Source organism: Abramis brama (assembly GCF_963993115.1).
Source record: "Abramis brama genome assembly, chromosome: 3".
NCBI classification, from domain to species: Eukaryota; Metazoa; Chordata; class Actinopteri; order Cypriniformes; family Leuciscidae; genus Abramis; species Abramis brama.
Window position 1 is genome coordinate 19,356,005 of NC_139965.1, and position 25,710 is coordinate 19,381,714.

A 25,710-nucleotide genomic window follows, 5' to 3' on the forward strand; every position below is an offset into this window, starting at 1 on the left:
ATTTTGAATAGTTTCGAGCTATGCTGTTTGATTTATCTCCCAGAATAAGTGTGTTTGCGGTGTGTAACTAACCTAATGTTGTGCTAAAACACTAGCTAAACTGTAAAATGTAGGTAAAATGGTTGAATGGCATATTCACTCTATTTTTGTCATTTACAATGATATTTTCCAACTGTGTGCAGAATATAATTTGCAGTTATTTCAGTGGCACAGTATAAAATTGTTTCCCACTTGAAATGTTGACTCAAACATTGATGTAATGGTGCAGAACCGTCATACTGTTTAGTTTGAAAACTTTCTAAGAGAAAAATAGACCAAAAGAAACACCGGTTCGTGACTGTGTAAATGACGATTTGACAGAAATAGCATTTAAATAAATAAATGACCATGAAGACTTTTTGAAGATGTGTTTGTTCCCGTCCTCCCTGATGATCAGACGGGCTTTCATCAATAAGAACGAGAACAGAATAATGCACGAATCATAATGCGACTGTTATCTCTTTGATGAAGTATGTTTAATCCAAAATGAGACACAAGAAGGAAATTGAGCTGCGTTTGCCAATGCAAAACTTGCTGCTACAATGTAAAATGTGTTGCTGTGTGGTTGCTAGGGCAATGCTCATTGGTTGCTAGGGTGCCTAATTACTGCTATTTGCAAACTAACTGAATATAGTTTAACTAATCTAGATTGCAGATTTCCATCGATTCATTTTCAGTTGGTGTTTCTCTGGTTTATTACCCCTCTCCCTTAAACACCTCTGTCACTGTTTATGAACATGTAAACAGTTCCCCCTTTAATCAAAAGCATTTGTCAAATTCTAGCAAGCAGAGCCTTTTCTAATCAAACCATTTCTATATTATGCAATGACTAAAAGCCGTCCAAGCAAACCCTGCATTCAGTTATCCTGCGACACAACATTCAACTGTTTTGTAATGGTAATAAATTGTAGGTTAGTCTCAGAACTGCAATATGAATCAGCGCATGTTATATACTTCCACTGATGCATTGGGCAGATTGCATGGTTTAGCTGGGAGCCCGTTGATGGATCGGTCTCCATCCGATCTAATTAAGACAAACATTAGCGTCTGGGGTTCAGGAAAGTATTAAACGCACAAGCTCTGGGATTCGCCACAGTTTTGTGGCTCTGTCCTTGCATGCAATGCAATTTTTTTCTGCATGTGTTTGTTTGATGCCAGTCACACTGTCCTAACATCTGTTTCTGAGCTCTGAATCAGGTGTGGCTAAACGTCGCTTGTAAGTTTCCATTGAAGAGGGATCAAATGAACACTCACCAAAGCTGAGCATTTTGGCTTCTTGCAGTGAAGTGATCAGTGTGTTGCGAGTCTCGTCCTGCTAGCAGTTGTTTTGTAGAGTATTCCAGAGGGGAAGACGCTGGTCAGTTCAGCATGATAAAAGTCCACCGCTGAACAAGTTCCCCCTCTATACTCAGAAATGTCTCTCTCTCCTCGCTCTCTCTCACTTCGAGTAGTGCCAGAGGCTGTCAGTGAGTTAAGAGGAGCATTTGTAACTGCCGCCTACCCTCCCTTTCCAGCGGCCAGCTGAACACAAGTGGCGTCTCATACAACCGGCCACCAAATCACAACCCTCTTCCTGTCTGACAGTTTGGAAAGTGAGAGAGAGGGAGACTTTCTCCTTCTGAAAGTGACCCTACACCTAGTCAATGCGCAAGCCTTTCTTTTCTGCCTTTCTGAATCAATGCATTCTCATAATTAGTGCATAACTGGGTTCATATTTGGATGAAGTAAAAAGATTCATTTCTGTTAACATTTACTGGTGTCATTTTAATAAACCCCAATGTCTTTCTTTCTTCCTTGGGACACAAAAGGGGAGGTTTTGAAGATGTTCATGCTGCTTTCTTCCATATGGTGTAATTGGACGAAAACGCCTTAAAGGGAAAGTTCACCCAAAAATGAAAATTCTGCATTACTCACCCTCATGTCATTTCAAACCTGTAAGACGTTCTTTCATCTTCAGAACACAAATGAAGATCTTTTGTGTTGTGTTCTTCTGTGCATATTGGCCAGTAGGTGGCGGTAGAGGTAGTCTGAAGCGTTGCACCAGCTGCTATCTGCTGTTCTATTTTGCTACTTCTATTGTTCATTAAAGAATTCCATATTTAAGAATGCCTTTCATTCCTTCTTACTAAGGATATAACATTTTGAATGAAATCTGAGAGCTTTCTGTCCCCCCACTGACAGTCTACGCAACTACGGTACCACTTTCAAGCCCTGGAAAGGTAGTAAAGACATTATTAAAGTAATCCACGTGACTCCAGTGGTTTAACCTCAGTTTCATGAAGCGATGCGAGTGCTTACATATTTTTAAAAAATGTTTCCACCAAAACAGCACAACTGTTTTCAGCAAATATAATACTAAAAAGAAAAAGTTTCTTGAAATGTTTTGGCAAATCAGCCTATTAGTATGAACGTGACACTGAAGACTGGAGTAATGAAGCTGAAAATTCACAGGAATAAATTATATGTTAAAATATACTCAAATAGAAAACAGTGTTTTTAAATTGTAATAATATAATAATATAATATTACATTTTTGACTGAATAAGAAGAATAAGAATAAGAGACTTCTTTCAAAAAACATTAAAAAGTCTCACCGACACCAGATTTTGAAATGGTATACAGTGTATATGTGTTAAATGTAAAGCTTATTGGCAGGCTAAAAGATGCAAAACTCTGATCATGAATTCATTGCGTCTGTAAGAAGAGTGAGACTGCGGTGGCAGCTTACAGTAATGCTATAAATATGATCGCTGCTGCAGTTATTATGAGAGCATCACCCAGAGGAATATCTTGTTGCCCTGAGGTTGCTCTTTAATAGCTCAGGAATCCTAATGGAGTTCTCTGTCATGTTTCATTTAAGTATCAGGTTTGTCTCTTATGATTTCCTAAAATTCCCTATAGGAGACTTAGAAATAAATACATATTAATCTATCGTTAATTGACAAAGTAAAATTAATTCAACTCAGGACATTTGCTCTTGGAAGAATATGTTTGATTATTTTGGAATATTTTTATAAATAATGTATTTGTTACAAATGCTACAATTAAATTGTACATAATTACAAGCAACTAACCCTAAAGCAAACCCTAATCATTACCCTAACCCTATAGTGAGAACAAAATAATATTACTCAGTACTTAAATGTATAATTACACTGTAACAAGGACACCTTAAAATAAAGATTAACCGAGACTTTGAGATTACGGAAGAATTTTTATCAGGAGACAAATTCTGAGATGAGAAGTCTCCATTTAATTAGTTTTCAACCATATGCATATTACAATTTATTTTGGCATTTATTTTTAATAATTGTTGTAAGTGGAAATCTGTGAACTGACAGCAATGACATTGCAATGTTTGTTTCTTACATTTATTTGCATACTGAATTGTGATTGGTTTTGTCTCATATTATAACATTTTATATATATTTTTACACTGCATAACTGTTTTGTTTCTTGTGCGCTGTTGACAGAACAAAATATGCGCAATGCCACAAACCAAAGCCTTCAACACTTATAACACCATTCCTTTGCTGGTTTGCAAGCATTGTGTTTCAGGAATGGCAAATTTACCAAATCATTTTCATGCATGTACCTTCAGTTTAGTTGCTGGTTTAAGCAACAGTGTGAGTTTGTAACCATCATCTGGGTTTCACTTTTATAGCCTTTCAGTGTCCAGATCTGGAGTATGGAGAGTTTATATGAAGGAGTTCTCTGTCTGAGTGTGTTTATGTTAGTGGATGCAGCTTTGCTGGACATACTGGGTTTGTGTTAAATGAAGTGCTAGGGTAATTTACCTTAATTAACCCCAGTCCTAGCACAGAAGGTCTCTCAGTGCACATGTAAACACACACACACACACGTACACACACACACACACACACACACACACACACACACACACACACACACACACACACACACACACACACACACACACACACACACACACACACCTTGCCTGAATAGAGAGTCTGTGTGCAGAGCAGTGTATTTCTGACTGGATAAACAGGAATCCCTGTGCAAATACACAGTCCTGGGAGCACTCCACAAATAGACACAAGTAAAACACTTTGTTAATATGTTAAAATAGTAGTTTTTCTGGCTGATAAACTTCATATCTGGATATGTGAAGTTATGGAGTATATGTTTAACTAAGATGAATAATGTGATATAAACTGTCTAAAAATGTAAACAAACTATAAAATAAATAAATAAAACGATTTAAATAAAATAAAAACTTTGACACACCAAGCAATGTGACATTCACAAGGGTCCCATTGATTTGAAGCTTAAATCAATGGTTTTTTGTTTTGTTTTTTTTATTGTTATTTTCCTATTCAGTCTAGTCATAGTAATTCTGCTTATTGTCTGTTCAGAAGTTGTATTATATTCAAAGGTTAATTTTAAGGCTATACTACTGCTACTATTACTACTACAACTACTAAAATAATTAATTATAATAGTCAAAGGAAAAACAAATAAATAAAAAAACACTACAATTTTAGTGTCCCATTTAAGAGTCCTTCTATCATTACAGTGGTTTATAGATATTTACTGTGGTTCACGCCATTATCTCATTTGTTGATTGACGGTTGATTTTGCCAAGACATGCTCCTGGATCAACATATTTTGTTGATGGAACAACATTCCTGTCCAAAAATGTTGTCCTAACCCTATCCCTAAACCTAACCCTACCCATAAGTTATCCCAAAGATGTTGATCCAGGAACATGTTGTGAAGTCAGGTTCACCTTGATGGTCAGTGACGCCCTCTACTGGTAGACAGCAGCATTATCTGCATATCTGTTGTAGATCACGTCTACAGGTTTCACAGTTAGTTTCTGCCACCTGGTGATCATCAACTGTAATACTTCACATTCAGTTTCACTTAGAAATACACGCTTGCTATGTTCAGAATAACACACAACTGTAATACTCTTTCTTTAGTACACTGTGCACAGTATGCACACTTGGAGAAAGCTGATTGTTAGCATTCTCACTTGCTTAACTGGCACAGGACCTTCTCAAAGCGTAATGTGAGATCTTTGCTCATGGGACCATATGTTTGTTTTTTTTAGCCAATCACCTGCACTCAAAATTCCATGTGAATAATCACTAGAGCAGCAGAAAAATGGTATTATCATTATGGGACATCCGGGTCATGCTAACAAGCTAAACCTTGATCCCTGGTTATGCAATGCATTCTTTTTCATACCTGTATTTAAAACTAGTTGGCAGTATACAGTGTGGTAAAAAAGTCAACATGAAATGGAAGTTGCGATGGTCTTTTCTTCAATATTGTGATGTATATCCAAGTGAAATGGATTCTGGAACAAGAAAATATGTAAGGCGGGACTTGATTTTGTCCATTGGGAATTGATTGGATGGTTGTGGTTTGCTATTGGTGGATCTCATGTGAGTGACAGGTTGTCCCGCCCTCACGCCAGTAAACACATCATCAGAGAAGAGAAGCGATGTCACTGCAAGAGGGAGAAGTTATTTTGATTAAAGATTACAAGGGCATAAGAATAAAAAATATATATATATATTTTTTTTTTGTCTTCATTTTAAACAGTATATTGTTTTATCATTTAATACCCAACAAACATCTTTTTTTTGTGGAATATTTTGCTTGAAATATGTGCTTTCTTAAAAAAATTACTTACAAAGTTTGACTGGTTACCATGTGCCAGCCAATGAACTTACTGTCATCATTACTGTGCTAGACAGACAGTGAACAGAATATTGAGCCGCTGCGGTATAGTATATAGAACATGATGGTTTTCTACTGTGAGACTGTGTGTGTGTGTGTGTATGTCAGAGGAAATGAGCCCCACCTTAGAGAGAGAGAGAGAGAGAGAGAGAGAGAGAGAGAGAGAGAGAGAGAGAGAGAGAGAGCGCGCCAAGAGGAAGACATTGTACTTTGGCTGCCCTGCTAAAGGAACACCCGCCTCTCTCTGCCCTCCTACACGAACATCACTTTCAGCATGTATTTTTAAACAATAACAGTTTGGGTTCAGTATAAGCTTTTTTCACGTTTTTTGTGAAGAAGTCTCTTATGCTCACCAAGGCTGCATTTATTCGATCAGAAATACAGTAAAACAGTAATATTGTGAAATATTTTTACAATTTAAAATGGCTATTTTAAAAAAAAAATATTTAAAAATTGTATTTATTCCTGTGATGTCAAAGCAAAATTTTCAGCATCATTACTCCAGTCTTCAGTGTCACATGATCCTTCAGAAATCATTCTAAACATTTCTTATTATTATCAATGTTGTAAGCATATTTTTTTCATATCATTATAGTATATATACCTGTTTTGATGAATAGAAAGTTAAAAAGAACAGCATTTATTTGAAAAAAAAAAAGCTGAATAAAAGTATAAATTTCTTTCAAAAACAAACATTCTTACTGTCACCGAACTTTGAACGGTAGTGTGTGTGTGTGTGTGTGTGTGTGTGTGTGTGTGTGTGTGTGTGTGTGTGCACGTGCGTGCGTTCGTGTGTGTAATATTTATATATAACTTCCTTGTTGTCTATAAAACTCTGAGTGCAGTGAGCAGAGTGAAAACCCTGGCCAGTATTAAATTATTATGCATGATGTTCTGACCTCAAATCTGTCTGTGACTTTGGGATCGACTTAAACACACAGACACTTCCTCTCGCACCTGCTATAACTCTCTCAGTGCATCTGTGTGAACGCGCGGCCCATGCAGGAATACAGCAGTGTGTGTGTGTGTGTGTCTGTGTCTTTCTTTAACTTACAGATGCTACTTTTCTAACAAGAACCAAATCTTTCTTGTCTATTGCACAATTGAGCCCTGTGAGTAAACACGTTATTATCTAGTATTTGTTCAGCATGCTGCCTGTCAGGGAGGGATGATATCATTCCCTGGGAATGCTCCCATAGGATGCTCATAGAGCTGGTTCGTATTAGCAAATGGGAAGGTACGAAGATGGATTACAACACAGATGCAGCCAAGGGTATTTTTTCCCTTCGTTCCTTCATCCGTTAAATGTTTTGCCTTGAAATAGATAGAAGCTGCTGTGTAATGTTTTTCCTTTTTCTATGAACAATTGTTGCAGAAATCAAAATGCAATGTAATAATCCATGAAACAACATTTTATATTTTCAAAGAAACTAGTAGGCCTACTGGTAAATTTCAAAAGTTTAGACATTGTCTTTAATGTGAAAAAACACGATGAAACGCGTAATTCAACAACTGTGAAAATTCAATACGGAAAATTTCTTCCAGCGATCTTTATTGAAAATTGAAAATTGTTAGTCTAATCATTTTGATAAATGATAGCACACATCTCCTCACGAAGCTGGATGATTTGAGCTTTCTTTTTTATTTATATGGCAGTCTGTTGACACTTGTAAGGCCAGTATCACATGATTTTAAAACTAAACAAACAAGGCGGGCCTGAGTAAAAGTCATATGCCTACAGAATATGTCAGAGTTGGTCAATCCAGTTCATGCCAGTGTTATTTTAGCATCATTGATATGCTATTAGTTGTTTTTTTGTTTTGTTTTTTGTTTTTTTGAATTATATTTCATTTTTATATTTTCTGTTTTCACTTGAATTTTAGTTAAAGGGGACCTATTATGCAAAATTCACTTTTATATTTAAAAAAAAACAAAAAAACATATTTATGTGTCTGCAGTGTGTGTACACAACCACCCTATTGTAGTAAAAATCCATTCACTCTGTTTGTTATTTTCCCTATAAATCTGAAACTGTCTCAAAATGAGCCATTCGGGAATGTGCTATAATGTGATGTCAGATTGGAACAAGCCCCGCCCACGACCAGCGATGGAAACTGCCCTATTAGCTTAGCTCCTCCCCTGAGTGAGCTGTACACAGTCCACCATGTTAATCTTCTCGCCAGAGCATTTAACAGCAACATTCAAGTAAGAGATAAATTATTATTAAAGCTACTAAAGCAATTCAATCAAGAGCACAGAGCAGTGAGTGATTTTCTGTTTTTCTTTTGTTGTTTGATTCATATTAACAGCATATATAGCAGTTGTTACTGTATATATACGCTGCTTTCACTTTTATTCACATATACACATTTGTGAACTTTGTGTTTTTGACATAACCTTGTGTGTATTTTACATTTTAAATGCAATAAGACGTGAAAGAGAAATTAGTTTAACACTCGTGATTCGTCGTCTGACCTCCAGCTTTCTGTGTGCGTGCTTCGGATGTGGGCGCTCAGAAAACCATATATCAGAAGTTTAGACTGATATGTATGGAAGCTTTTTTCCGCCATAGAATAAAAAATATTAAGGTAATTGCGACTTTTTATCTCACAATTCTGACTTTTTCTCGCATTTGCGAGTTTACATCTCAGTATCGTGTGATTAAAAAAATCGCAATTGTGAGTTATAAAGTCAGAATTGCGTGATATAAACTTGCAATTGTGAGTTATAAAGTCAGAATTGCATGATATAAATCACTAGATAATCAATAACAAACAGATGTTTTCATTTTTGGCAGAGTATTGGAACTGCCATTTTCTGGAAAGCAGGGTGGGGAGCAGCAGCTCATTTGCATTTAAAGATACAGTACATGCACAACAACAGCATGTTTTTCTTTCCACTCAAAAAATTTCCCTCGGGGATTAATAAAGGAAGTCTAATTGGACTAACATGGAATAATACAGGGGTAGGCAACATCGGTCTTGAATCCACTGTCCTGCGGTGTTTAGCTCCAACCCTGAATTTTTTTTTTTGCCTATATAGTAGTCCTGAAGACAGTGATTAGCTGGTTCAAGTGTGTTTGATTAGGGTTGGAGAACAGTGGCTCTCCAGGACCGACCTGATCTTGCCTAACCCTGGTATAATAAAATATCTGTGGGGTATTTTGAGCTGAAATTTCATAGACACATTCTGGGTACCCCTGAGACTTATATTACATCTTGTAAAAATGGGCACAATAGGTCCCCTTTAACGTTTTAAGAATGTTTTTGTTTGTGTCTTTGTAGACATATAAATATGTCTATATATAAAGTTTTGTTTTTAGTTGTTATTTAATAAGTTTTAGTAATTTTACTGTGTTTAGTAACTTGAGAAATGCTGCCTTGGCAACTAGCTGAAATAAAATGAGTAACTATTTAAAATTTTAGTTTACACTTTATTTGAAGGTGTCATTGTTACAGTGTAATTATATATTTAAGTACTGAGTAATATTAAGCAACTACATGTACTATACGGTTAGGGTTTGGTTGAGGGTTAGTTGCATGCAATTATGCATACTTTACTGTTATTACTATGGCAAGTACATGTAACATATGTATCAAGGACACTGTAAAATAAAGTGTTACCAAATTTTATTTTGATTGTTGATTATATTTTGAGTAAATATTTTTTTTTAATGTTTTCAGTTTATTTAGTGATAATAACTCTGGTTCAATCTGCAGACAAGCTCTTCTATTTTTTGAAATGCCTCTGAGTATTTCGGACGTCTACGTTAGGCAGCTTGCAGTACGCCTGGCCCTAACAGGGAAATTACTTTGTTCCCAGGCAAAGACAAAGAAAGCATACAGACAATGTCAGGAAATGTTTCTCTCTTGTCATCCTCCCAGGTGACGCAGCTTTATTTAAGGACAATGACGCCATCCCATCTAACCTTTGGTCCTTCAGGAGAGACAATAACAGGCCCTGGGCAGGGTCTGCGGGGCTGAGGATGATTTTGGAGAGTAAAAAGTTTTGACTGTACAGTTGCACTGAGCATTCTGTTATAACACAAAGCTACTGTAAGACATGATCTGGAGAAATATTATGCTGAGGAATAAAGCAGTTGGTGGTCAAAAGAAGGTGTGGGCGTATGAGAGGGCAGTGTGAAAAAACTGCTGGTCCAAGGTCAGCCAAAGGGGAAGGATGAGGAATTTCAGCTCTGTTTGAATTCCTGCCAAACTCTCCCTGCCTCTCAGGCTGGGAGGATTTCAGGGTGGTTTATGCTGAATATTCAGGGCAGATGTCAAACTAACAGATGGCACAGGGCAATGTATCCTCCCCATATGATCCACATTAATTTTACAGCAATCCTGCACCTAATATATACAGTCAAACCAAAATGTATTAAGACACCTTCAACATTTCTCACATTATCACAGTTCACTCGCTATAGTGAAAATGAACTTTTCGAATAGTTATCAAATCAGTTGATATTTCACTTGTTTTGGCCATCCTTCTGTTAGACTGTCTCACAAATGAATTAGGTTGAATAGCTATCAGCTGTTTAATTGAAGTACACAATTAGATAATACCAATTTAGGTCAACCAATTACCAAGCAATGCTTAATTTTGTTCAGTCTGTGGTGTAAAATGGTCGCATTAGCAATAAAGAAAAAACACTTAAGGAAAACATGGTCAGGTCAAAGTGTCTGAATAATTTTTGGTCCCACATTTTTATACATTTTACTGGTAGTCCATTGTATGAAGAATTTTTAGGTATAATATGTCACAGTTTACTTTATTTTGCTATCCTCACTTACATAAATGAACTTTAGTGTCCTGCACCCACTAGTAAACAAATATAAAAAATGATATCTGGTGTCTGAATTATTTTTGGTTTGACTGTAACTATGTAATGCATTTGAACGAATCGGTTCTATCTTACCAAAAATTGTAAATTAAGTACAGTATATATCACCTGAGAAAGTATTCTCTGTAACTGCTATACTAAGCCACTACTAAACATTTAGATTTATGAACCTATAGGCAGTTATACATTTTAATATTTACCAACTGATGCAAATGCAGATTCAATAAAACGCTGAAAATGAAACTTGATCTGCCCTTCGCAAACGTTAGCACAATGACCTGGGTGTGTCTTTTATGTGAGCAGAGGGATATACGATACAATCAGTATCATATCACACTAGACTGACATTTGGCCTTGGTTACCAGGAGACGTCACACTTCTGACCAAGACGACAGCTGTTGCTTGACACACTAAACCTAAACCAACCTAAATGGGTGACTGAGTTTCTCTCAAGTATGTTGTCTATTTCTGTGGTCTAACCAACTAAATTTTCTAGCCTATAGTCTCTCTATTTGCAGATTTATGCCAATTTAAGCAAAACAAAAGGTAAAAAAAGACTAATATTTAGGCCTAAATTTAAGATTCATTACAAAGATTGGATTACACAGTTTTAATATAAACATTCTAATAAAGTTAATGTGATGCATTTTGTCAGTCATACATAAACAGTTTATATATTTATCATAAATAAATCCAATTTGTTTCAATTTCATACATTTTAAGTAATAAATATTGCTTATTCCACTGCCAGCCATATCAGTGGACATATTGAATCAAATTAGTTTTCACGATTAACAGATTTATGCTGATTAGATTTTTTTAAATAGATGCAAATTTGCCATGATTTGATTTGACACTATGCCATTATTTTTTGAGTCGTTACCCATTTAATTTATGCGCAACTGACAAATATGCATAACATTTTATTAGTTTTAATAAGTTTATTAGTTTGTTTGTTAAAACGGTCTAATTCAAATGGATGGAAATTTATTTAAATACATAAATCTTATGTTTATGTCTACTTTTGGGCAACAAAATAAAATGTATAGACTAGAAATTCCCCTCAAACGGCCCTTCTATAACTGAGGCTGCATGTTAGACGGCAATGTCTGCCATTTGATAAGGTTTTTCCATAAATTATGAGCTCAGTGTCATTCTACTCTCACCACGTGCATCTTATTAGGTCTCAAATGAGTAACAAAGTGTTAGTGCCACCAGAAATTATATGGCAGATTATATCCATATCCACAGTATCAAAACTTGCCAAATGTGTGAGTTTTTATTAATGAATTTAAACAAAGCCCAAACCTAAGTATTAAATTTTAACACTGATTGTACACCATTTGTGCTCCAGGCATGAATAATAGGCCAACCTTTACATTAATTTAGCAGATGCTTCTATCCAAAACAACTCAACTGGTGTGTTATAACTTTTCTAAGTGATCAGTGAGCTTTGCCTGGACAAGCACCACTTTCATCTTCTAGTGCATTGTGTATTCATCATTGACAAACATGACCGTGTGCATGAATTATTACATATACAATTTCTAAGAGAAAAACCTGCTTTTCCCCCATAAAAATGTCAATCACATTTCATTATAGATGTTAACATTCCAGACATCCCTTTCTCCCACATCATCCGTACATCTGCCTGCTTTTGAGGGTGAGGTGTTTACACTGATAATAACGAATCTGAAACAGGATACTGGGTGACTGGGGGAGAAGACAGACCCTCACAGCACACGCTTGCATAATAGGACAGGGAAGAGCTTACACTTCTCTCCTTTTAGCAGGAAATGGGCGAAACCTGGGTCGAAATTATTTCTCCGACATTTTGCGCTGTGAAGGAAGTGTCTCCAGATAGAAGAGGTCATTTGGTTTCCTGTTGTGCACCAACAGTTCCCCCCCACACACATTTCAACCCAGACAAAAAACCATATATATTATAATATATTATATTATATTATATTATATTAAATGCATAGATATTTTAATAACACAAGCACAAAAAGCACAAATTCTCATTATTGTAATTTAACGTTTCTGTAATTCCCTTTAAATCTCACTAAGAATAAAGTAAATATTATAAGACAGTGACTTTGAATGTTTTACTATTTCAGAAATATTAATTATATTTTACTTAGTGCTGTCAAATTGATTAATTGCATCTAACACAAAAGTTTGTTTATATGTGTGTATATACACATTATATATATATATATATAATTTTATTACATATATTTATATAATAAAGGGCTGTCAAATCGTGTATAAATAAACGTAAATGAATAAACGTGTGTGTCTTATACATACACACACACACACACACACACACATATATATATATATATATATATGACACACACATTTATGCATACATGTGTGATTAATCAATTTGACAGCCCTTTACTATATAAATACTATACATGTAATAAAATTATTTATGATTTACTATTTACATCATATACAATTTTTGTTTCGCATTACAGTAATGAGAATTTTGGGTTAAAATGTGCATTATTTTCATAAAAATAATGCAAAAATTCACAAAAGATGAACATTCAAAGTAGAGGCATTATTAAAAAAATCTTTAGATTTTTGGGTATAATATGACAAGGATATTGACAGATTTAGTGAGATTTACCGTAACGCAGATCGTTGTCTTTATAGTTAGGCTATAAAAACCAAAAAGACACCAAGATTTTCCCATAACTTGTACCAGAGATATTAAGTAAAAAATGCTAGTAGGTCTTTCACTAATGGACTAATCAGGGGTTTTCCATGTACAGGAAATGTGTGGAATAAACGGCTACACATAAGATGTGTGGCGGAAGAGATAAACATTCCAGACTTCAAACGCACAGATGAAGGTAGCAAGAGGCTTATCAAGGATAACAAATGGAACACATCAGGAACTAGTCAAGGTAGCTTTTGCGTAAAGGAGCTCTTCAAGGCACCGGGATTATTAGCTTTAACTTCACCAATCCACCTGTATAGAAATTTGGACAAAATCAAACGCTTCACTAAAAATAACTTAAAGTGCTTGGATGCATCTTTCATGATAAATCACATTCAGTTGCTCAGAGCACACATTTTGTTCAACATATTTAAAATAATCAAGTATTTTAATCTTTAGACTGAGATGTCACACGATAGTTATGAGAAACAACATTTTTAATTACTTGAAATAAATACTCCAGTACATGCATGATAAAAAATGAGGGGGTGGGCAAGGGGGGAAGAACAGCACATTAAAATATCATTGTAAGTCTTGTAAATAGTGTAAAACCTATGGCACACACTCACAGCAGCTTTAACTCATTACAAATTCACACATGGAATACGAACAATATGATGCTGATGATTTCTACAGATCTCAATGACATCCATTCAGCTAAACACTGAGGTAAAGACTTTCAGTTTCATTTTAAGGCTTCTGTTGTAAAGACCGCTTTTGGCCATATTCTCAACCGACAAGAAGATTTGCTGAAAAGTTGTCAGTTTTACTAAAAGCTACTTTTTTTCCACAATCACATCCAGTATGAGAAAATAACCTATAAATGCGACCTTGAGTAAAGCCGACTGCCATGAAAAGTTAATTTAGATGGATAAACACTACATTTACTCAAATTAAGGCTGGGCGATATAGCTAAAAATATCTTGATATTTTCGTTATATTCGATTTAACAATGTTTTTCCATTTGTTTTCAATTTTTTTATTTCTTTTTATTTTTCGTCCCCTGGTGAAAAAGACATCTGGACAGAACGTTTAGTCACAAATTGTTTACTGCAAAAATCAACACTAGTTTTTATACTTATTTATATGAACCTCTTATTTACATCATGTTTGCAGTTATAATGAGAGGATTCGAGCATGAAGAACACATTATGTGATCGTGCTGAATGAAAACTCCCACTTTTGAGCAGTATTGAGTGGATTCCCCACCTATGATTGGTCATTGTGTTTCGGAGCTAAACAGACATGTCTGTGATTGGCTACAACGCTGTTAAACATGTTGCAAATAGAAACATTTGATGCTGTTTACAGAGCTCTCACACACACACATATGCGTGGGAGTGTTTGAAAGCAGCTGCTTACTGTCTTTATAAGACAAACTTTTAACATCGCTAATATTCAAAGTATCGCCCAGCCCTAACTCATACTATACAGGGGTTAAACCTGATTAGATTCTTTGGTACTTCAAAAATAACGTGCCGGGGAGGAGTTTTAATTCACAGAATGAGAGTTAACTGGCGGTAAAGTTCTAGGTGAGGATCGTTCCCTTAGTGCCTGAGACAGGAGAGTGCATCCGTCCGAGACGGCACATGCAGAGTTGCGCAGACGCTCCCGGTAGACGGGCATCTGGGAGCTGCTCTCGGGATGCTGGGAAATATCCCTGAGGCCCTGGGTCAGGAGCACGCAGGCCGACACCACGCTCATGGCGCCGCCCAGGACGGCCGTCTGCACCCCCTTGCCCTCGGGGGTGATGGCGGCGGCTTTGCCGAGGAACTGCGGCTCTGTGGCGAAACCCACCAAGGCGTGGACGGCCTGCACGAGCGGGCCACTGAAGAGGACGCAGCGGTTGCGGGTCAGCTCGCTGGGGCAGGCCTTCAGCTCACGCATGCACGCCAACAGAGCCGTGGCGCTTGTGCTCATGCACTTAACGCTAGCTTTGAACTGCTCCTTGGCGAACTTGTCCTTGGATTTATCACTGGCCAGAGAGGAGGCGTCCGTGAGCATGGTGAGGTTCTTCAGGATGTTCTGTGACACCTCCAGAAGGAGCTGCGGCGTCAGGTCGGCCAGAGCTGTTAGGCGTAGAGTGTTGCACGTCTGCTCCACTTCGTGGCGGCAGCGGGTGACTTTATAGCGGTCCACCAGGCCGGGAACGGCAGCCTGTGAGCCCGGGATCTCCACGGCCGCCAAGTACGCGCCATGCGCCGAATACTCTGTCAGCGAGACCACCAGGTCACCCATCTCCAACAGTCTGTCCCCGACCTCCACGAACTTCCCCATGTTGAGCTGGCTCTGAATGTCATGAACAATAATAGACAACTCCTTAGTTCGGGCGATCAAGGTGTCGCGACATTTCTCGAACGTCTCTGCTATGGGCAGGCCGTCGGAGTTCACCACCGGCCTGGTCTCGCTGGACAGCAGGAGCAGGTCCGCCACCAGCTGCATTTTGCTCTTGCATGCGTCACAGATGGATAAAAGTCTTTTCCTTTGTTGCAAGCTGCCACTAGGGATGTTGGTAGAAACCTCACTATCTGATTTTCCAGAGCCACTACTAGCCATAGTAGTGTGGTCGCTCTAATGTTCAAAATAAAGATCGCAACACACGTTCTCTTGTGCGAAACATGTGATTTATGTCATTTTCTTCAGTAATAAAAGATTTCCACACCTTCTCAAGGAGAGTGAAACTGGCCAAAGAGTCTTTTATAATGTCCTTCAGAAGAAAAAGTCCACTCAGCTTCCTTGCAAACACACAGGACACTTTGATAACTCAAAATAATATGAAACTTCACTCAACGCACTTGCGAGAATAAGTGAAGTACTTTTGAAAAAAATATTCTTATAATATAAAATGCGGGCAAAATAGGCTGGTGAGAGCTATAGTTAAATATCCCTTCAATTGAAAAACTCTGAATTGCCCAATGTTTAAATAATCAGATTTTAGGTGTGCATAATGAAAGAAATAATACAATTCACAACTACCTCTGTTAAGGTAGGCTACAGTCTGATCAGTTTCACAGGTTGTCAATGTTGCTCCAACAATGCAAACAAACCCCCCAAAAAAATCTTTTAAAGGGCTACTGCAGTGCCATGAACGAGAAGATGCCCAGATGAAGGCAAAGTGCAGGTTGACTTCCAGAATCTGTCATTTCAGGTTTTCTTCGTTTCGTGTCAAGCAAATTAAATGATATACACGTCCTGCAATATGATGCTGATGATGTATTGACCGTCTTGCTGACCCTGCGTCCGAAGCGCGAGACGCGCGAGCGCCCCGCCGCCACTGCACCATCATCCCACGAGACCTTGAAAACTTATAAAATATTCCCGAACGACTTTCAGCCGTTTCTTTTTCGTACACAATCCAAGTTCTGTGGGAAAACACAGTTCCTTATGCATATCTATTGTCCATACGCCCTCTCCAGCAGAAAAACAGCGGTTGTCCAGTGGCAGATATTTCCGCTTTTGCTTGCCATTGTTTTAACGTTCAGCTTAATGTTTTAATGTAGTTTCCTCGACAATAACGAACTTGGTTCGCTACTGAGACTCGCGCGCGTCGGTTGTAGTCTCCCGCTACATCTTGCGTATCAGGAAGCGGCGGGAGGGTGTGGCTGAATAGCCTGTTAGCTTCCCTCAAACTCCGACACTTTTATACACTCCACAACCATTATTCCTGGTCATAGAGACGAAACTCCTCCTTTTAATCCAGCAGCCCCTCAACCGATACGCGTATTTTTCAGAAGTAACGTTAGTCGCGCGAGAAGTCGTGTTCATTCCTCACCAGTCATCGTTTCCCGAGGCCCCGATGTGAGACTAAACTACCGGTCTGAGGGCAAAAGTTACACCCAAAGACAAATTCCAGAGAAGTTCCTTGTGTTACCCTTTTTGTTTGTTTGGTTTTTCTTGTTTCTGGTGTTTCGCCCCCACAGTTTGCGCTTCCCTGTAAATCCAACAGGTCTCTCGCGTGTGGGGTATTTACTACTTTCACAATGTTCGCTTTCAGAGCGGCATAGAGTGAATTATTTTTTAGTTTAGCGGAAACGCCGGTTATATTATTATGCTTTTGTATTTTAAACGCACGGTCTTCTGAACTGAAACTTTTATTGTTTTGACTTTCTTGAACAGATTTACCGTCACATCTTTGTGTTGTTTAAAGTATATTTCGTGTTAATATAGTGTTTTAACTATAATAGTTTGCTCCATTTATTTATATTGATGTGTGCAATAAGTAGCCTACTTTGTTTATTTATCTATTATTAACGTTTATGTTAGCGCTGTGGGGTTTTAGTTGTAAGTATACATATTCGTGCGTGCGGTCCTAATGCAAATAATAATAATAAAAAAAATTCACCCTACCGCGCTCATAAAAATATCAGATTGGCCTCAAAACAGCTGATTTATCTTGGGAAGGGAAATCGGATTCACCGATGCAAAACTATGACGTAAGTGCAGTAGAGTACTTTTCATTAGACAAAAGGAGACGCTGGGAGTGTGAAGGAGCCAATGAGAAACTACAGGGTGGGGCTGTTGCACTGAAAACACTCCTCTTTGGACATGGGAAGGGCTTTCGTCAAAGAACTATTGGTCGTATATGATTATCTAAATATTGCATTTTGAGGACTTACAAGCATACGCATTCATAAGTACACGTTGGCCTATCGTTACCCCTTGACATTACATTCTACGACAGTGTTTCACTACTCAATTGCCCAGTTTCAAACAACAGATGCTCTTCATATTCAATATAGATCCCTAATGTAGGCCTTGTTTGGTCTGATTCCTTATTAAATTCCAAAAGTGTACAGCTACTGGATTACACAAAGCATTTGTTATGAAGTGTGTTGTATCTGAACTGGGGGCTGAGGGAGGCTGTGAACACTGCATGTCAGTTGTACAGCTGCACGGGGCACTGTGCCATTGGGTGGGGTGTCCTGAGAGGAAACAGTTCCGATTCTGTTGAATGAGCCGCACACACTTCATATGAGTCCCATGACAAGCACTTTAGAGAACCCAGCCTGTGAAGTGCAGAGCTGAAAAACCATGAAATCCTCTTCATTTAATTCGTTTAGCTGTGACTGTCTTGTTTCTTTTTCTTTTTTATTGTTTGTTTTGTTATTGCATAAACTTTAACATTATACATGCACTTTTGTTTGAATGCAAATATTGAACATTATATATGCATACAAAAAGAAAAAAAGAGAAAAAAATGTTTTAGGGGGTAATATAAAATCAACATGAGAGTGTTGTCGGGTATCACAATATCAAATAAATACTGAATGTGAAATTTGGTCAAAATATAGGCCTGAGTAAATTAATTAAATAAGAGTACGTTCGTTTTCTTCAGAATAATCAGTGAAGCATAACAATATAGTAATTCTTGTACATGTCAGTATTTGTTTTCCTAAATGCCAATTCATTGAAGATAATATAAAACAGTTTAAAAAAAGTAATATTATAATATAAAAAAGTAATATTAAACAGTTAGTGAATGTTATTATTTTATTATATGAGAATGTAAATCCACTAACATGCAAAATCTGAAACTAAATTAAAAGCTTTCCAAACGCAGGCCTAAATATGTGGATTATTTTATTTTGTCTTATTGTTTACACTTATTAACTTTCTCTATATTTTGTGTTTGGTCCCCATACAGATTTTTCATTTTACACTTTATTACTTAATTGTTTAATTTACATGTATATGATTGTATTTTGTGTTATATTTTCCTTGCAACAAATAAATGGAAGAGAAAAAAAATCCCGCAATAGTAGGCCACGTGATCAGGCAAACACTTCCTTTAGCCAATGACGAGCGGAAAGATTTTACCCAATCAGCGAGCTCCAGGTTTAAAGATGGCGACTCCCGCTAGCAGTAGGACTGTATCAGTATTGCTTTTTCTCATATTATTCATATCGGTTCATTGTACAGAAACGAAAGCAAAGAAGAAGAAAGACATAAGGGATTATAATGACGCGGATATGGCCAGACTGCTGGAGGAGTGGGAGGTATGAACGAACTCATCCACGCTGCAGCTGCAGACATTCTGTGCTGATGCACACATCAGTCATGTGCCTCTCACGATAAAATACCACGGTAACCGCCAAAATACCATCGTTTTGTCATTTAGTTTATGTAGGTGCGTCTGTATGTTAGTCAACCCGACACTTTTATCGGTTAACTACCACATTTGTAGGAACAGTAACTGCCATAACTAGTATTTTGACGTAAACCATTAACATGGTTACAGTGTATTCCACACTTGTTTTGTTTGTATTCTTGTAGCCCTACATATTTTTAACTCTTTCTGTGTATGTAAACGTTAAAAAAAAATGTACAATGTTTTCAAATGTTCCTTCCTAAATTGTGGTATTTCTTTTGTATGCACATTGCGATAGATAGATAGATAGATAGATAGATAGATAGATAGATAGATTTTATTGGGACACTTTACACATTTTATAGGGACACTCCTTGAGTCAAAGGTTGCCTGTGAAAGACCATGGTTCACAGAATTTAGCCAGGTAGAGTCACAGTCATTTACTAAGTATTTAAATTAAGAATGTTGAATATCTAAAGTTTGAAAATAAAATGTCGCTCATATCGTTCGTTATCACATTTTCCCTTCTTGCTTGACATTCCATAAGTTACATAATTACGCCCAGCCCTAACTACAAGTAAATAAAATGTTGCCATTTTAAAAAGAGATTTTCTTTCTTCAGTGTTTCTCATTGACATCTTTTCATTTATGACAGAAAGATGATGACATCGAAGAGGGCGATTTACCGGAGCACAAAAGGTCTCCTCCACCCATCGACTTCTCTAAAATAGATGCGTCCAAACCAGAGGAGCTCTTGAAGATGTCCAAGAAGGGAAAGACCTTGATGGTGTTTGCCTCTGTGGCAGGAAACCCGACAGAGAAGGAGACAGAAGAGATCACCAGCCTGTGGCAGGGAAGCCTCTTCAATGCCAACTTTGATGTTCAGAGGTAACAACTAGGGCTGGGCAATGTGGACAAAAAAAACAAAAAAACAAACATATCTCTATTAGGGATGAGTCACAATAGTTGATTTTATTATAGAATATTGAATAGGTTTTGCGATTATTGTCTTATGTTTTCCCGAAAAAATTCCCATGTTTTTGGTTCTGATGCAGTGGTGACACGTTCATGTAACCAGAGGGTGGCGCTGCCAATAACGCACCTAAATGCTGTCAATCTACTCTCAGACAACAGAATAAGATAGGCCTAGACATTGTTTCACAGTGTAGCCTATACATGCATGTGTGCGTGCATGTGGGGGAGGGGTGCGATTTTCGAAGAATAATCGAATAATACCCAGCGATCTTCGAATATTATTTTTGCTTGAAATTCCCATCCCTAATTTCTATATTTTTGGGCTGAATGACGATACAGGATATATCTCTGTATGTTCTACTTTTTTTCTATTTGGATTTAAAAAAAAAAAAAAAAAAAAACACTTCACATCTTGGCCAGTGTTGTTCTACAAACAATGTTATATTGAAGGCTATGAAAACAAATATAGTCAATGTAACCATGTAGGCTGTGCTATACATTATGTGCAAAGAAAGGGTTAAAATCATATTACATTATAACATTGTAACAACATTAGTCAACCCTAAATTAAAATGAAATGAAAACAAAAGCACAGACTAAACGTTAACTGGTAAGGGGAACACACATTCAATAGTCACTTTACAGTTACTGCTATAATAAAAATACACTTACTTGTAGGTTTAAAATTCTACATATGGCACATTTAATGTCCAACAACAAATATTTTAGCAAAATGTATATTTTAGTCAGAATTATTGTGCTCTTATTCTGTAGAGTGGTGCAGGTATGATGTAAATTTGTACGCAAAAACATGGAAACGAATGAGCATTTTAGCACTTATGGTTCCATCATCCTGAAGTCAATGGGTTTTTGGTTAAATGCTGAAAGAAGATAATTTCACGTTTTATTCTACGACATAAAATACATTAGTATCAACCCACTTGTGATTTAAAAAAAAATTTTTTTTAAAGCTGTTACGAGTCTTAAAAAATGTGGTTGCTAGCAAGTGGCTAATTGGGACTACAGAGGCTGTCAGGATGATTAAATGTAATCACGCCGAACAGGTAAACTCAGTCCGCTTTTACAGCCTCGTTATGCTTATAATTGTGCTCTTATAAACTAACTCAAAGTTTCTGGGAAAATGTTTTTTAGATAAAAACTGAAAGAGTTACCGGAAGCTTAATGATGGTGACTTTGAAGTCGTGGGACTGTGGTGTAGTTCGTTTATAGTCTACCTTTAGCTTTTTACCTCGGCGACTGCATTTAGGCTCCAAAATTCATAAAATTGTGTTAATTTGTGAAAATGATCTTGATGGACAAAACGTGTAAGTATCATAAACTTTTGTTGATCACAAGAGCTTGTTTTTTTTTTTGCGATAATCCAAAAGCCTATGGAAAAATCCTATTGGGTTTTTGTTCAGGGAAACCGTGCGACGCTAACTGCCGATTGGCCTACAAAGTGACGTCATACCTGCATCACTCTGTTTTACTCGCACGTGCGTGGCATCGCTCGTTCATGGAAGTATGTGAAGTTTAGTGGAGACTCGCTTGCATGAGACTCGATCACTCCTGGCCGCAAAATGGAAATATTTGCACGACTTTCTAACATTTACAGATGAAGAGTATTCAGTCGTGCTCAAAAGTTTACATACACCTTGCGGAATCTGCAAAATGTTAATGTTAACAAAACAAGAGAGATCATACAAAATGCATTTTTATTTAGTATTGTCCTGAATATGATATTTTACATAAAATATGTTTACGTCTAGTCCGCAAGACAAAAGTATACAAAAAAGACCCCGTTCAAAATGTATGTACCCTTGATTCTCAATACTGTGTCATTACCTGAATGATCCATGGCTTACAGAAGTATCAGACTATACGTACATGTTTCCTGGAAGACAAATTAAGTACAATTTACCTTGATCTTCAAGTTCAAAAAAGTTTTCACCCCCTGGCTCTTAATGCTTCGTGTTTCCTTCTGGAGCGTCAGTGAACGTTTGACCCTTTTTTTAATAGTTGAAAGTCCCTATATTGTCCTCAGTGTGAAAAGATGGATCTCAAAATCACACAGTCACTGCTAGAAAGGGTTCAAATATGCAAAAGATGCATTTTGTAGATTTGAATCTCTGCTTTTATTTGAAGCTGTCCTAACTAGCTTTCTTTCTCTTGAAATGCTTTTTGGCGCTCTGTCAAAAATCAGTGAAGGTTACTGTTTGTTTTATTCTCATCAGGTTTGTAGTGGGATCCAACCGTGTCATTTTCATGCTGCGTGACGGGAGTTACGCCTGGGAGATTAAAGACTTCCTGATCGCTCAGGACCGCTGTGAGGATGTGACCGTGGAAGGACAGGTGTTCCCTGGGAAAGATGCCAAGAAAGATGCCAAGGGCAATGAGCAAAACGACACCAAGAAGAAAGGAGACAAGAAAGCAGCCAACCGAGCAAATAAAAGCAAGCAAGAGCTTTGATGGCCGAAGCTCAAAGGCACAATGTCTTAATGGGACTGAAGAAGCGTTTCTCTAACAGGTGTTACCAGCGTACTTTGATGCACAGGTCACTAACGGTTGACTACAGTCAAATCAGCTGTAGTTTCAATTTCTTTGATTTGTTTTACTGTCACTCACCTCATTTTTTCACAATCTGAATCAAAGAATAAACCACTTTTATAATTACATGTGCATTGCATTGATTATTTACAGTCAGTGTTGGGGAAAGTTACTTTTAAAAGTAATGCATTACAATATTGTTATTTGTTACTCCCTAAAAAAGTAACTAATTGCATTACTTTTCAAAAAAGTAATGCATTACGTTACTTTTGCATTACTTTTTGTTTGTTCTGATTGTTTTTTATTATAAAAAAATAAATTAATTTTTGGCAATGTAAGGGCTCTTTCCCGCCAAAAGTGAAAAGATTAAACCTCAGACTGAAGGAAATGCAAATTCACATCTGTACTCTAACTTCAGCAATAATAATGAAAAAAAATTAAATGCATGTTTTACTAGTTAGTTTTGATTATTCATATGGTTGAATTGGCTCTTTAAAGTTTTGCAGCAAAGACATTGTTTAATAAAGAGATAAAATAGAGCATATTTGTATTATTTAACATTTTATTGCATGTTTGCATTTCACTGTTTTTATTCATTTAGACTTTAGAGGGATGCTTAATCTGTTTTTGTGCAAGTGATATGAGTAAATGCTCACATTTAGTCTAGAACTACAATATCATCATGTTCACACAGCGCACACAACACCTCTGCGATTTCTCTCAACATGGGGACAGGAGAGCTGTCAGTCAATAACTCAAGGTATTTATTTGGAAAAAGTAACCCCGATGTTGTAAATTTAAAAGAAATGCTTTACTAGTTACTTGAAAAAGTAATCTGATTACATAACTTGCATTACTTGTAAACACTGTTTACCGTTGGTGTCAGACCGCATGTTCATGTTCACATTTTCAAATGCTAAAAATGTGTGGCGTTTAAAGCCTGCGATATTTAACTTTTTTTGTTGTTGTTGTTCCCTACACCAATCAGTCTAGACAAAAACATTGATTTACTGTCTGATTACAATTTCTTCAAATCTTTTATTTTTGTTGACTTATGCAACAGTAAGCTTACACGAACAGTCGCTCAGCAGCAATAGAGAAAATGACTCGTCTGATTTATCTGAAGGTTTACATAACAGCTTGCTGAAGGATGTTGAAATCCACTTGGAGGATCATGTGGCAGAAACGAACTGATCTGGAATCAGTCAAACAGCTTCTGGCAAAGAAAATGAATTTAGCAGCAGCAGAGAGTCATTGCCCCAGTTTGAAAGAGAGCAACATTAGGCGGCGCTAATAGAGTAATCGATCATTCTTTCCCTTCTGAAGCACCATATGCCATGATACCCGGGAAAACGCAAGTACACCTCATGGAAAGCTGTGAGCTTTTCAGCACTTTACTGACTGATAAATGTGATCTAATTGAAATAAAAAATGATTTTTTTTTGTGCAGTCATCCATTAAACATTCATCTATTCTTGCAGGCATTTGTTGTTCATCATCCTACATTGACACATTAGTCCAATCCTGACAGAACAATGTGACAATGATGTTTTTATGGCAAACTAATGGAGAGCCCAAATGCAAAATTCATTACAGTTTCTATACTAAATGTTTATTTATGAACAAACAGTTTTTTACTTACTGTATAAGAACTTGTATGCTATGCATAACAAGCTTTTTTTATCCTGCCGTCTCCTTCCACAAGAAACCATAATAGTAAATAGCAGTTGTTTGATTCATGATGTTATAATTGCAGTTTTATAATTATGCTCATGAATGTCTAGTTTTTATGACTAAACACCTCAAAGTTCTGCATATCTTTCAAAGCCACAAACCAAACAAATGCAGACAAATCCAGTGATCATTTCTACCTTAAACTTGCTAATAAATTTAATTTGGTGTCTGGAAGACTGATGAAAAACCTATTTTTTTTGCATGTGTAATTTGTGGACATGCCATTTGAGATGACAGCTGATGACCAGCATTGTCCAAAACCAAACAAAAACTCTGCTGTCAAATGCTGATGGAATAAGATTTTCCAGGACAGAGCATGAGGGTTTAGATCAGTGTCATCGATTTGTCATGCGAGAAAGGGAGCCGCATTGACCGCATTCTTAATGGCTTTGGACCAGACTGATGAACTGCATTAAATCAGGTCAATGAAGAAGATTCAACATTCCAGAAAACACAAAACACTATGCCCGCAATCCATGATGACTTTCAAGAAAGCCAATGTAGTTTTCTCATCTCTGAAGTAATGCTGACCATCGACCGCTTCAGCGTGCTTTACTCTGCAAACATGTCCAGATCATTAGTGTACATTCATGCATGTTCAGAATGCAGGATCCACCCTTGTCCGGTATGGCCTCCATGGTCATATTTCCTCACCATCTGCTGAAGAAAATCTTCACGGACCCCCACCCCAAGAAAACACTAGATACACACCATCAATCAACATGAGCTTGGGTTATAGTGTCAGCTGAGCTGGAGACACATTCCAGCATCACTTTGTGTTGATAGGAATATAGCAACATCAGTGCATGAAATTTTATATATATATATATATATATATATATATATATATATATATATATATATATTATAAAGCCAACATGGTTTTACCTTTTACTACACACACAAACATAGCATCACTCCAAAGATGTGAGGAAAAATTTATTTCTGTACAAAAGTCTTTACATTTTTTTCTTATCTAAAGTAATACATTTTTTTTTTCTTGGCAATCATTCACATTTACATCACATC

General features: G+C 37.0%; 3 protein-coding genes across 3 annotated transcripts in view; 1 reads left to right on the top strand and 2 right to left on the bottom strand.

The window, feature by feature from the left end:
* Positions 1 to 1,491, bottom strand: part of il16 (interleukin 16) — a 32,184-nt gene extending 30,693 nt beyond the window's left edge. The window contains exon 1 of the mRNA XM_084107593.1: positions 1,294 to 1,491. Coding sequence (XP_083963719.1) covers positions 1,294 to 1,306 — 13 coding nt within the window. The 5' untranslated portion in view covers positions 1,307 to 1,491. The remainder of the gene's footprint in view (positions 1 to 1,293) is intronic.
* A 12,265-nt stretch (positions 1,492 to 13,756) lies between these two features.
* On the bottom strand, positions 13,757 to 17,339 carry tlnrd1 (talin rod domain containing 1). The gene has a single exon (XM_084109210.1). It carries the CDS (start codon positions 15,891 to 15,893, stop codon positions 14,829 to 14,831), a length of 1,065 nt encoding a protein of 354 aa, XP_083965336.1. The 5' UTR covers positions 15,894 to 17,339; the 3' UTR covers positions 13,757 to 14,828.
* A 1,819-nt stretch (positions 17,340 to 19,158) lies between these two features.
* Positions 19,159 to 23,073, top strand: mesd (mesoderm development LRP chaperone). The gene is made up of 3 exons (XM_084108636.1): positions 19,159 to 19,333; positions 20,081 to 20,313; positions 22,635 to 23,073. The coding sequence occupies exons 1-3, from the start codon at positions 19,181 to 19,183 to the stop codon at positions 22,867 to 22,869; spliced, it is 621 nt and encodes a 206-aa protein (XP_083964762.1). The 5' UTR covers positions 19,159 to 19,180; the 3' UTR covers positions 22,870 to 23,073.
* The last annotated feature ends 2,637 nt before the right edge of the window (positions 23,074 to 25,710 follow it).

Excerpts from the sequence above, each read along its gene's own strand:
- tlnrd1 (XM_084109210.1), bottom strand. The coding sequence starts at position 15,893 with ATGGCTAGTAGTGGCTCTGGAAAATCAGATAGTGAGGTTTCTACCAAC.
- mesd (XM_084108636.1), top strand. The coding sequence starts at position 19,181 with ATGGCGACTCCCGCTAGCAGTAGGACTGTATCAGTATTGCTTTTTCTC. Across the intron at positions 19,334-20,080 it reads GACTGCTGGAGGAGTGGGAG|AAAGATGATGACATCGAAGA; the intron begins GTATGAACGAAC and ends CATTTATGACAG. Across the intron at positions 20,314-22,634 it reads GCCAACTTTGATGTTCAGAG|GTTTGTAGTGGGATCCAACC; the intron begins GTAACAACTAGG and ends TATTCTCATCAG.